Genomic DNA, 13,347 nt, shown 5'->3' with positions numbered 1-13,347 from the left:
AAGTGGGAGTTGGAGACACAGGTAACTCACCAGTGATAGCAGGAGATGGAGAATCAATATCATGAGAAGTAGCAGGAGAAGATGAAGAAGGAGGATTGAGAGATAGAGTGGGAGGATTTGGATCAGGAGGAAAAGTGAATTGAGGTTCTGGAAACTCAGAGGGTGTCATGTGAGAGTATGGAAAAATATTCTCATGGAAAACCACATCCCGACTGATGGTGGTTTGATGTGTGTCTAAATGCAGAACTTTATACCCTTTGTATCCAGGAGGATACCCCAAAAAGACACATTTAGTGGCCCTAGGTGAAAATTTAGAGCGATTCCTATCAAGAGTAGAAGTGAAACACAAACAACCAAACACCCGAAGATGAGAGTAAGAAGGAGGCTTCCCAAACGAAACCTCAAATGGAGTTTTATTATGAGATAAAACAGAAGAAGGCACTCGATTTATGAGATATGTGGCTGTGTGTATGCAATCACCCCAAAAGGAGACTGGCAGATGAGACTGGAAGAGTAAACTTTGAGCTACATTTAAGAGATGTTGATGCTTTCTCTCAACTCTAGCATTTTGCTGAGGAGTAGAAACGCAGGAATGATGAACTAATGTTCCATGTTTAGCATATAGTTCTCCCAACCCAAATTCAGGACCATTATCACACCTAAGGACTTTAATATGTCTGTTAAAATGAGTGACAACTGTGGTGAAAAATTGAGTGAGGATAGCTTTCACATCAGATTTAAACTTCATAAGGAATGTCCAAACAAAACGTGAACAATCATCTACAATAGTGAGAAAATAGGAATATCCTTGTGTAGTGGGAGTTTGATATGGTCCCCAAATGTCACAATGAATAAGATCAAAAATATCTTGTGATACATGAGAAGATTCAGGGAATGACAAGCGTTTTTGTTTAGCTAAAGGGCAGATCTCACACAGAGTCTGTTTACAAGAAGAAAGAGACAATGTTCTAGACAACAAATGGAGCTTATTGTAAGATAAATGGCCTAATCTATGATGCCAAACATCAGCTGATACTGCATTAGATGTAGGAGGAATTGGAAGTTGAACTGGCTGGATTGGAAATGGAGACTCAAATGCTTCTAACACATAGAGGTTGCCCACTCTTTTACCCTTCCCAATCACAATCCCCAGTGAAGCTTCCTGAATCACAAAGGCATCATGCGTAAATAACACAGAACAGTTGGATGATGTGGTAAGTGAACTGACTGAGATTAGGTTATAAGCAAAGGAAGGAACACATAGGACATAATTAAGCTGAAGAGAAGGAGTAAGCACAATAGTACCAGTGCAAGTTACTTGAGCAGTATTGCCATTCGGTAAACTAACACTGATACTATCTGCCATAGATGACTCAGTAAACAACTTAGAATTATTGCATACATGATGTGTAGCGCCAGTGTCTAATAACCAGAGAGATGAAGAAGAAAAAGTAGAGCAAACTAGAGGCTGAAGAATAATAGTACCACTGAAAGGAGGCGAGCTAGCAGCTGCTGAAGTAGAAAACTCTCCAAATTTGAGTGACTCTGATTTTCCTGAAACAGGAAGCTGTGATACAGTCGGCGGGGGTGAGCTAATCTGCATCTGAGCTTGTAGATAAGCAATCATTTTAGACATATCTGTAGCAGATATACCAGAGAAATTCTGAGAGGGCGAAACAGCCTCATTAACACTCAGTTGATGAATAGATCTGCTATTATCAGCTGTAAATCCTTTAGATTTCCCTTTTCCTCGACCATAACCCGGTGGGTAGCCAATTAACTCAAAACACTTATCCACAGTATGATTAGTTTTGCCACAATTTGTGCACAGCAGTTTACCTTTACCTCCTCTGCCACGAGCCATACCAGTTGCATTAATCACAGATCCCTGAGTTTCATAAGGAATCATAGGTGATTGCTGTTCAATAGACCTTTGTCGTTCTTCCTGCAATACTAATGCAAAAATTTTCTGCAGTGAAGGAAAAGGCACAGTAGATATAATCTGTGACCGGATCTGAGAGAAAGAAGAATTTAGACCAATGAGGAATTGCATAGAGCATTCCTGCATTTGAAATTCATTCCACTTGCGTGAGCTGTGACACCTGCAGTTATCACAAACGCACCAACGAGATGGTTGGAAATCGCGATATTCATCCCACAGTACGCGAAGTTTTGTGAAATAAGCACCTACATCTTCTGATCCCTGCTTCAGAGTAAGCAATTGTTGCTTCAATTGGCAAATGCGAGCTAAGTTGCCTTGAGAGAATCGCTCCTTCAAATCGTTCCAAATAAGCGACGCATCATCGATATACATGATGCTTGAGCTAATCTCTGGTACAACAGAATTTCGCAACCACGAAACAACCATGCTATTGCAGCGGATCCACTGAGCGAATAGCAAATCACTGTGATGCGGTCGCTCAATTGAACCATCAACAAAGGCGATCTTGTTCTTCGCCATGAGCGCGGTGATCATTGAGCGGCTCCAAGTGATATAATTTGATCCATTTAGTTGTTGTGTGACGAGTTGAATACCAGGATTGTCGCTGCTCGGCAAGTAGTACGGACTATATTGATCCTCATAAGGAGAAGATTGTTGAGTTTTGGATGGTGTTGGTGGCGCCATTGAAGAATAGAAGAGAATTTAGCGGAAGAATTTTAGCGGAAGAATGTGTTAGCTCTGGATACCATGTTGAAAACGAAGGTATGCATAAAAGAAGAGAGATATCATTTCATAAAATCAGCTAGTTACACACTAAGCTAGCTCTATATATAGAGCAAACAGCAGAAAGCAATAAAAAGGAAAAGAAGAACACACGCACTACGCATGCTGACTCATCTAACCAACTAAAAGGTAGATAAGCTTTTTATTCCACGTATGACTGGGCTGCATGCCCTTTATTGTGCTGCTCTCAACAAACCTACCCCGTTAGCGCTGGCATCTTATGTTGATCCTCAGGTGGTGGGCGTGGAGGCTACTATACAAGAAAAGATGGATATTCAACAGCAACTTAAACGGTTATTGCAGAAAGCGCAGGATCGAATGAAGGTGGCTGCCGACAAGCGACGCCAACACCGAGAGTTCCAAGTTTTGGATTGGGTTTACCTTAAACTCAAACCATACAAGCAGAGGTCTTTGCGGGCGCACAAAGATTGGAAGCTTAGTCCACGATACGCGGGTCCGTTCCAGATTATTCGGCGTGTGGGGAAGGTCGCTTATGAGCTTGCCTTACCACCAACATCTAAGCTCCACCCAGTTTTTCACGTGAGTTTGCTGAAGCGTAGCGTGCATGGTGACACCTCTGTTAGTTCTACGCTGCCAGAGTTCGATGAGGAGGGTACCATTATGCTACAACCAATCAAGATTTTAGCACGACGGCTAGTTAAAAAGAATAATAGCCCGAGTGCTCAGGTACTAGTTCAATGGGCGCACGCACCGGAAGAGGAGGCTACGTGGGAAGATTTCCAGACAATTGAGGCGAAATATCCATTTCTCTTTTACTTGGGGACAAGTCATGTGTAAGGGGGGGGGGGGTAATTGTCACGAATGGGATATGAGAGATGAGCTGTGAGAGAAGTCTCTAGAAGGGACACGTGTTGAAAAGTTAGTTGTGAGTATGTTAGTTTACTATAAATAGTGGGATAGCAGATTGGAATGGCAGTTTTTGGCTGAATCTCTAATTGGTTTCATTACTTTTCAATAAACATTCCTCTTCTTAGCTTCAATGTCTCGTCTCGTCGTAACTTGCACACGAGCACTCAAATTGATTTTGTTGCAGGCAACTCTTCAATAAATTCAACGTGATTGTGCCGAGCTTGTTTAGAATTGGCGATTGATCAGAGGTTATGGAGTTCTAGTGTGACAATATCTCTTAAGATATGCAATTGCAAAACATGGGCTAGTTAAGGAATCCCTAATGCTGTCTTCTAATGATCTGGAAGATCAGAGTGTGGAGGAGGATGATCCAAAACCTCATCTTATGGTAAGAAAACCCTTAGGCGGTGCGGGCTTTGACATATGTTATGAGATTGCAGATATAGTCGCTAGGAGTTACCTTGAAGGACCGGATAAGTATTTAGCTCAGTTGGGGCATGTAAATCAAGATTCCATTGGATTGGATGATTCATGCATTACATCTGCAAAAAGCAATGATGATGTGAAGATCTTGTTGCAGTGTACATCACCATTATTATGGAGCTATAATAGTGCTGTTGTGTTGGCTGCTGCTGGGGTTCACTGGATTATGGCACCAAAGGAAGACATTGGGAAAATTGTTAAGCCTTTGCTATTTCTGTTGAGATCATCAAGCTCCTCAAAATGTGTGGTAATACCTCTTTACATTGAATCTCCAGTCTAACTTAACTCACTCATAGAGCTTTCTCTTTTTATGTTCATTTCTTTTTATCAAACTAGCTGGATAGTTGGGTTCTCTTACATTAAACTCTGGATATGGCTATGTATCTAGTTTGTCTTTCATTTTTCATGTGGTCTATTAGTCGTTCTAATTTCTAAATGTTAGGTTAATTGCTCTATTGTAGAATGTAGATGGACGTGTACTTGTTTTGATGGAGTTTCAATTTTAGCTCTGTGCAATTTTGTACTCGTATCTTCCACATAATCCATTCAAGGAATGTTGAATTTGACTTAGGAAGTTTTAGACTTACTCCAGCCAATTCAGATTGTAAGAAATTTACTGAAATATTTTTATATTAACCAAATAGTTTCTGAACTTTTTACCCTGAAACGTGCTCCTTTAAGGCTTTAAGTTTAAAATCCCACCATTATACCCAGACATCGTCATTATTTTAAACATTTGCCTGCTATAAGCAGTTATGTATGTGTGAGATCAAATGTGTAGTATTAGCAACAATATAGTATATAGTTCTTAAAATGTAGGTCAACCTACTTATGCTCACGCGCATATAGTACATCACAGCAAAGTCGAACCAATTAAGTTGATCTTGCACAATCTTTCAATATGCAGGTCCTTTGCAACATTCAGGTCTTTGCCAAAGCAATGCCATCTATTTTTTCTCCTTATTACGAAGATTTCTTCATCAGCTCTTCGGATTCATATCGAACAAAAACTTTGAAGCTTGACATACTTTCCACTATAGCTACAAAGACTTCAATTTCCTCTATCTTTGCAACTTGTTGGTTTTTTTAGATCTTCACACTCTTGATTGCTTGCCATTTGACTTATAATGGTGATTTCAGATCATGGGATTCAAATTTGAAGATCACATAGAGTCAATATTTACATGGAAGCTTGATAGCCGAGTCGAAGAGAAAGTAAAAGACACATGTCTGTACAAGTATGTGTCTAATCTTCGTAATATCTGGTTACCATCAAGGCACATGAAAGATCAGATAAACAGCTATGATGCTACAGACAAATCCTTCTCCATAAATGGGAAAAAAATTTACTTGGGTCTTGAAGATGTTTTCTTCATAACCGGTCTTCCTATTAAAGGGCGCCCGGTCACTGTTGATGAGTCGCTGCTTAAGGATGAGTTTGAAGAGTATTTTGGTTTGCCAACTTCTAAAGGAACCACTTTTTCTGTTCCACTGCTGAAAGAATTTGAAAGTTTGCCGGAGATCGCCAGTGATGATAGGATCACCAAAAGCACACGAGCCTACCTGCTATATATATTAGGTTGTGTGATATTTCCTTCATCATGGCGTAAATTTGAGCTACCGTATGCCTTTTTGCACTTTGTCAAGAATGTGGAAGATGTGGACAAGTATGCATGGGGGGCTGCTGTTTTAGCAAACACACACAATGCACTTAAGAGAAAGACCCAAAGTTTGTTAGGTGCAAACGGCCTTCTCCTCTCGGTAAATTATTTATGTTTATGCCATTACAATTTAGTTGTAACTAATAATAAATGCTAACTATTTCTGCTTGGTTTTACAGATCTTCATGATGGTGCACATCCCGAGTATCGTGATGTGTTTTCCTAATCCAAATTCATGGCCCCTCTGTTTGGATTATTGGAACTGTAATAATCGTTCAGCGTTCGCTAAATAAAAAGCTCATATAGTGCTAAATGTTCAATTAAATAAATAAATTTACAAATACTTTTTTTTGTAAATCATCTTTGTTAGAATTAAAATAAATTCATTTTTCTTATTCGGCGTGAATCACCTTAACTTCTAAGTTCAAAATTAACCTAAACTTAGCTACGAGGAAACAGGGTATTACATCAACTATCCAAAGCTAAAAAATTCAAGAAACATAATCTTCTATATAAGATGTCAATTCAAGAATGGAGAATTTTGTAATTTTATACTCTTTTAGCAACTTCACCAAGAGATTCATCATCGCCAATCTCCCCATCTGTTCTGCTCAGATCCTCCCCACCGCTGCCTTTAGCTTTCTTCCCAACCATTGCTTGATCTACCAATTTTTTTTTATTTTGCCTGTAGGTTTTTTTTGTTTTTGCTTTTACCTTTGTATTTGGCCCCTTGGGTAGGTTAAACGAACGGGTGATACAACCCTTTTGTCCCTTGAATGCAATCTATCTTTTATGGGGGGGTGTTTTAAATGATGAATTATTGCTGATCACAGCGTTGAAGGGGGTCGGGGAAATGATTGCACCTTCGAGGATGGAGGGGCCTGAACCAGGAGAAAGGGGCTGAACTATAGGGATGGAGGGCTCTACGGTCGGCGAAATGATTGCACCTTGAAGCATGGAGGGGACTGAACCAAGAGGAGGGGAATGGTGGATCTAATCCATATGCGGAAAGGTGGAACATGAGGGAACTAGACTAGGAGAGGTGGGTGAGGTTGCTGAGGTCTCTGGATCTGGGGTACTAACTAGAGCAGTAGAACGATGGATCTAATCCATCTGAGGAGAGGTGGAAGTTGAGGGAACTTGATCAGGAGAGGTGCGTGAGGTAGATGGAGTGCCTCCAATATTCATCAGGGAATTGGTTGCCCTAAATTTTTTTTTTTTAAAAAAAAAAAAGCAAAATTTGATGTAAGAATACAATAATAATAAAAAAAACATTAAAAATAACTCAATATTTTGAACAGAGGATATGAAGGTGGAGTTGCCCGGACGTAGTCTGTCAAGGAAGATATAATCAATTGCAAGTTTTGCATTGTTCCAACAGTCAAGGGCAGTTCTATATTTCACCAATAGGCTCTAAGACTCTGGTCCCTTATTTTTCCTGACGTCCTTGCATTCAAACTTCTTAGGATCAATATCAAAATCGCTAGAGCTATACTCCTCAAGGACTTTAAATTGTTTGACAAATCGGTGCGGCAAATGAGCTACCACGTGGTTGTGGCAAAACAGAGGGGCTACAAGAGTCCCATACTGTTTTTGCTCCTGAATGCGGGCAGGCAACCGGATGGAATCATATGGTTGCCAATTGATATTTTCGAATGACTCTAACCTTTCATAGAGCATTATATCTCCCATGGACCACGTGCCCAAGGTGCGAACATTTACCACATAAGTTAGGAGATAAAGGTTGAAAAACCGCTTGTAATCAAGCTCGTCATCTTCATTATCTATCTTCATTAATCATAGCACCTTCAGGATATCTGTACGACACATATGGTGCGACACCTTCAGTCCATGCTAAGTATACCGATCATGGAAGTATTTGGGGGTCTCTTGTGATCTAGGTCTCTTTGCCCTTGGAATTCTACTTCCAGCAGAAGGCAAACCAAGCAAATGGTCTACCTCTTTCACACAAAAACTCATCCCCACTTCGTTTATACAAAACATTTTATTATCCGCATCGTATGAATTAGCTATGCTTGAGAACAGGAAAAAGTTGATAATTTTCTTTGTCTTTTCCGGACAAAAACATAATCCGTAGAATGGTGAATTTTTTATTAAATCATTTTTTTGTTCTACATGTGTTGTTTGATTATTCTCAAACAACTCATTAAGTATGCCAAGGTGGAATCTACACTTAAACTTTTTCCAATCTGAAAAAACAACATTATAACAATAATTTAAAAAGATATGCATCACAGACCAATCAAATTTACAGCAAGCACTCAAGATTACCTGCCATAGAGCAAATGTTCGATTTCATCAAAATCTGCACAATAATTTAAGTTACAAACTAAACAATATATAGAGGTTGTTTTACACTGGTTAAACATTAGGCTTTCTATTTTGATTACTACTAAACGAGAACAATATATAGGGATTGTTTATTACACTAGTTAAACAATAGGCTTTCCGTTTCGATTACTACTAAACGAGAACAACAATGGCGTAAAAAAAATCTAATTCACGCAAACCTGATTCACTTTACGGCGTCAAAATCCTGATTCACTTTACGCCGTCAAAATCTCCGAAGACTCTACAAAGGAAACCTAATTTTGAATTTTGAAGACTTGCCACGATGATTGGGAGAGTGACAATTGTTCTAATCTAGATATATATGGAGCATGCAAACTAGGAATATTATTTTGTCTACCTTCTGGATAATCAAACTAGTCAAATGTATGGAAACTAGCGTTGTGTAATATCAATTTAATATATATATATATATATATATATATATATATATATATATATATATATAAATACTATACTAATATAAAAAGAGTCGGAAAGGGCTACTGTGAGAACACATCTTAAAATAAGAAATAAGAACTAAAAAAATGTATAAATTTTATGTAGAACATGTATGAATTTGTTGTATAAAGGTATGAATTGTAAAAAATAAATTTTTGCTACCTTTGGGATTCGAACTCAGAACCATGAATTCATCCAACAGGATGATGAATCAACCGTAACTCTTGATGATCTAAAGGCTGAAAATAATTCTTATGAAAGTGACTCAAACATCTCCATTTCCATAAATAGGTCGAATTATCTTATCAACAAATTGCGTTTCATCGTCCGAATTAGAATTGACTCAAACATCTCCACTTCCATAAATAAGTTGAATAAGTGTACTTATTTTAGCCCTCCCAAAAAAAATTTGGACAATCATGTGGATTGCCTATTTTATCTTTATTATTATTATTTTAGTTATTTTATGTATTACATATGTATATGAATATATTAATTCCTTAGATATTACTAAATTTATGTGATATATATATATATATATATATATATATAGCTATTGATAAGATTTATAAATAAAAATATATATCCAATAAATTATATTTAATAGAAGTAATGAACTAATAGATTTTCTGAAAAAATTGTTGTAAGAGATAATAGAATTAAATAGATCAAATTTTTTATATAATAAATATTATAATTTATATTTTTATTTTATCAAATAAAATAGTATTAATTCTGCATACAACGAACGCTCTTTCTGCCAGTATATTGAACATAGAGGATATTTTGCACGGTGTGAATAACTATTATATTTGATAGAATAACTTGTTAATTAATTAATTATTTAATTTAATATTATATGCCTCATTTAAATTTGATTAAATTCATAACTCTCAAAATATTTGGGAAATAAATTTAATGCTCAACTCGATAATAAATAAATGGGTTAATTGCTTATAAATACACGAACTATACTCAAATTTTGGTTTTTGACCAAATCTATTTTTTTGGTCAAAAAATACATAAACTTTTATATTTTTGGAATTTGACCGGAGCCGAACGTTCGTCGGCTAATAAATTGGATTGTCTGAATTCTGATGGGCAATCTGAAGGTATCGTTGAAAAGCTCTTAATATTATATTTATAATGATACTTATATTGTTGGGTTTTGATAATCGGAACTGGTAAAAAAAAATGGCATGAAAGTCGAGGTCACGAAACTATATATTTTTTTTTTTCAACCACTTCCGGTTACCAAAACCCAACAATATAAGTATCATTAGAAAGATAACGTCAATAGCCTTCCAATTATACCTTCAAATTTGCCATCAGAATTCAAACAATCAACTTATTAGCCAAACGAACTTTTGGGGTCTTGTTAAATTTTAAAATTTTAAAAATTTATGTATTTTTTGACCAAAAAAATAGATTTTATCAAAAACCAAAATTTAAGTATAGTTTGTGTATTTATAGGCAATTAACTCTAAATAAATCAAACTTGAACATGACGGTTTGGCTCCATGGGCAATGAAATGATGACCCGACCCGACCCTTTTCGCATGATTCTAAAACCCGCTTTAAACCTCCCTCTCTCTCTCTCCAATTCCTCTCCTCTCTCGCCACCTCCGACGGCCGCAGATTAACAGAGCGTTTGAAGGAACGAAATCATGTTAAAACGGGGGAAATCATCGGTTTTAACTGTCGCTGAGAAATGCAAGGTTTGTAATCTTATATGCTAATTCATGCTCCATTAATTAGTGCTTTTGATTTTGAGACTGTTATTCATGTATCGCCTTTTTGTGGTAGACTGTATTGGCTTCCAATTGGCAGGGTAAGCTCAATACCGTCAAAGCTGATTCCCACGATAGGTATGCATAGTACCAAATTCACAACTAGCTGATGTATATATACATACTAGCATTTGCATCCCGTGCAATGCACGGGAAAATATTTTTTATTTTTTATATTTATATAAAAATTAATACTAATTTAATTATCATACTCATAAATATAATAAAATTTAATTTTAACTAAATATATTTGAATTGAATATTAAAAAATTTAAAAATAATAAGAATTTACAATTATAAAATTTGATATTATGAAAGCAAAAAAAGTAAAAAAATAAAAAAAATACTAATAAAAAAATTAAAAATATATTTTTTTTCAAAAAGATGAGAAATGCGAGAGAAAATTATAAAATTTTAATATTTAAACAAATTTAATTTTTACATTTAAATCAAATATTTACATAAAACATATCAAATTAAAGCTATTATCGTGATCTTTAATTTGATATGCATATTAAATATTTTATAATTAATCGAATTTCACAATTTTGGTAAGAAATAAAACAACAAATAATAAGTTAAAGAGATGAAAAATAAAAAGAAAAATATAGTTTAAACATAAACCTTTAATTTTATTATAACTAATTTTTATTTAATTTTATTTTATAACAACATATTAGTAGTTTATTTGTTCAGTTGACCGTGGATTATATAAATTCATTTGAATGGTTTTTTGTCTAATTAATTAATAGATAATAGATTTGGTTTAATTAGTGAACGTGTGAAATGAATGGGACGTGAATAATATATTTATAACCTTCATATTAAAAGTATTTTCAAAATTGCCATTGAAATCAATTTCAAATTGATTTGAAATCAATTTCTAATTGAAAACTGCTGTTTTAATATAGTATAGATATGATACATATAAATTATCCTTTATGGGTTATTTTGGTTCTCTGATGTTTATTTGTTGTGGTATTTATCAAGGAGGAGATTTACACTTCAAGAGTGAAATATTTTGTGAGGAAAGGAAGGCCGTATATTTGGGTGCCTGAGAAGGAGCTGCATAATGTGGTAACATTTCTTCTCTGATTGGGCGTTTACTTTGGAGGATGAACTTAGATAGATAAAAGTAGTAATAGCAATAATTCAAAGCACGTAGAAAAATCAAAAAATAAAGACAACTGATTCTAGGGTAGTAAATTCATTAACTAAATCTACACAATTAATCTATTAATCATATGTACCAGTTTAATCCAGTTATGATGAGAGATCACTTAATTAATCAATCACTCTCGCTAGAGCAGCAACGATCGTAGATTAGTAAATTATCTATCTCCGCTAGGTCTCAAGAAAATCTACTAACTCCCAATAGCTCCTAAGAATAGCTCCCTATGATCCACCTATCTCCGCTAGGTCTCAAGGTTAAAATCATATCATACATTCCTGAATCCGCTAAACAGTTATCTCCGCTAGGTCTCAAACCGAATAGCTAAACATGCAAACTATTGATAAGATAATTCACAAGAAATTAAGCACCAGGAATTATGAATCATAAACTGGAAGGCACAAAGGTATTAACAAATAAATCACATAAATTCAATCAACTATTTATAAACCCTAGAATCAGCTAAACGAAACTAGCCAGACATAATAAAATAAAACATAAACATAATTAAAAAGAAAGCAATAATAAAAACTGAATTATATAAAAACTGAATAAGAAGAATTGTAGCAGCTTGAATCTTCAATCTTATGAAAATCCAATCCAAGCAGTAAAAACTGGAAAGCAATAAATTCTAAAGCTATGAAATTGAAAAAGTAAAGTTGGAAACTGAAAAATAAAGTTGGGAACTGAAAAAGGAACCCAAAATAGGTCAAAAGAAGACCTATTTATAGTATCAGGGTAAAATACAGAGTTTGAACTCGAAAAGGACTTGAAAAACGCATAAAAAACGCAAAAATACGGAGGCGCGGCGGTCTGGCGGCAGGCAGGCGGCGCTCACCGCACGGACGCCGCTGGCGCCGAAAACTCGGCGGGCTGCCCGGCGGTCGCCGGATCCTTCAAAAATTTTCTTCTTCAGGCGGCGGTCGCCCGGTCGCCGCTGTTTCGCTGCTGCGTGCGACTTTCTTGTTTTGGTCATAACATTTTCGTCCGAACTCCAATTTATGATCCGTTTGCGCTCACAAACTTGTATCGAGACGATCTACAACTTCTATCTCAGATAAGTTTTCCAAATTCGAACTCAATAAATCTGAAATTTCCTTCAAAGTTCGAGTAAGAATCATGTTTCAAAAGATAAAGCAAATTAAGCACAAAACAATCATCCAACACTCAATTTCCTATAAAATTAACATCATATGAACACTAAAAACAATGGAAACATGAGTGTTATCACCAACCTTCTCTCTCGAGGTCTCCAACTCTGCACTTTGAGTGACACATGCCTCCTGGACACAACCATTTCCGGCTTGTTAGCCGACCAGTCATAGACATGCTACGGCGCAGAAGTTACCTTCCTCGTTTGATAACCATAGCCAGATGCCTCGTCACAGTTGATGGATAGTCTCTAGAGAAGCCCAAGACTGAGGAAGGACAGTGTATCCCATCAATCATTTCCCCACCTTCCGGATCTACAACGCCTTTTGTTGACGCTGCTCAGCTACTCGGTCGTGGGCATACCGGTTGTCACGCCCTGGTATACCCTGGCCTTTGCTTGACATGGGCAGCGTTTTACCGAATAGAGATCACCCGTTAGGCCCCTACTGCCCATGGTTTCGAATAGGTCCTTCCGGAACCACGAGTCTCAACCGAAAGAACAAATGCCTCACGAATGTTTACATGTTGACAACAATTATTTCCATCCCTAAAACCTCACCTAAGGAACTACTCACACATAGCAAAATTCATAAATGCAAAATAAATCAAACACATCATGTGACAAAAAGGAAATACTTGATTAATAGAAAATGATACCTACGGCCTCGAGCCTTGATTCTTGTT

General features: G+C 36.3%; 1 protein-coding gene and 1 long non-coding RNA gene across 2 annotated transcripts; both read left to right on the top strand.

The window, feature by feature from the left end:
- The first annotated feature begins 5,145 nt into the window (after nt 1–5,145).
- Nucleotides 5,146–6,134, top strand: LOC130998856 (protein MAIN-LIKE 2-like). Its single transcript, XM_057924282.1, has 2 exons — nt 5,146–5,839; nt 5,919–6,134. The coding sequence occupies exons 1-2, from the start codon at nt 5,222–5,224 to the stop codon at nt 6,030–6,032; spliced, it is 732 nt and encodes a 243-aa protein (XP_057780265.1). The 5' UTR covers nt 5,146–5,221; the 3' UTR covers nt 6,033–6,134.
- A 3,944-nt stretch (nt 6,135–10,078) lies between these two features.
- On the top strand, nt 10,079–11,453 carry LOC130998855 (uncharacterized). The gene is made up of 3 exons (XR_009093314.1): nt 10,079–10,268; nt 10,357–10,418; nt 11,331–11,453. It is a non-coding gene; the product is annotated as an uncharacterized LOC130998855 (long non-coding RNA).
- The last annotated feature ends 1,894 nt before the right edge of the window (nt 11,454–13,347 follow it).

This window comes from Salvia miltiorrhiza, chromosome 8 (genome assembly GCF_028751815.1).
Source record: "Salvia miltiorrhiza cultivar Shanhuang (shh) chromosome 8, IMPLAD_Smil_shh, whole genome shotgun sequence".
Classification (NCBI taxonomy): domain Eukaryota; kingdom Viridiplantae; phylum Streptophyta; class Magnoliopsida; order Lamiales; family Lamiaceae; genus Salvia; species Salvia miltiorrhiza.
Note: the sequence above shows the minus strand (reverse complement) of the source record. Positions and strands in the feature narration are given on the sequence as shown.

Excerpts from the sequence above, each read along its gene's own strand:
- LOC130998856 (XM_057924282.1), top strand. The coding sequence starts at position 5,222 with ATGGGATTCAAATTTGAAGATCACATAGAGTCAATATTTACATGGAAG. Across the intron at positions 5,840-5,918 it reads CAAACGGCCTTCTCCTCTCG|ATCTTCATGATGGTGCACAT; the intron begins GTAAATTATTTA and ends TTGGTTTTACAG.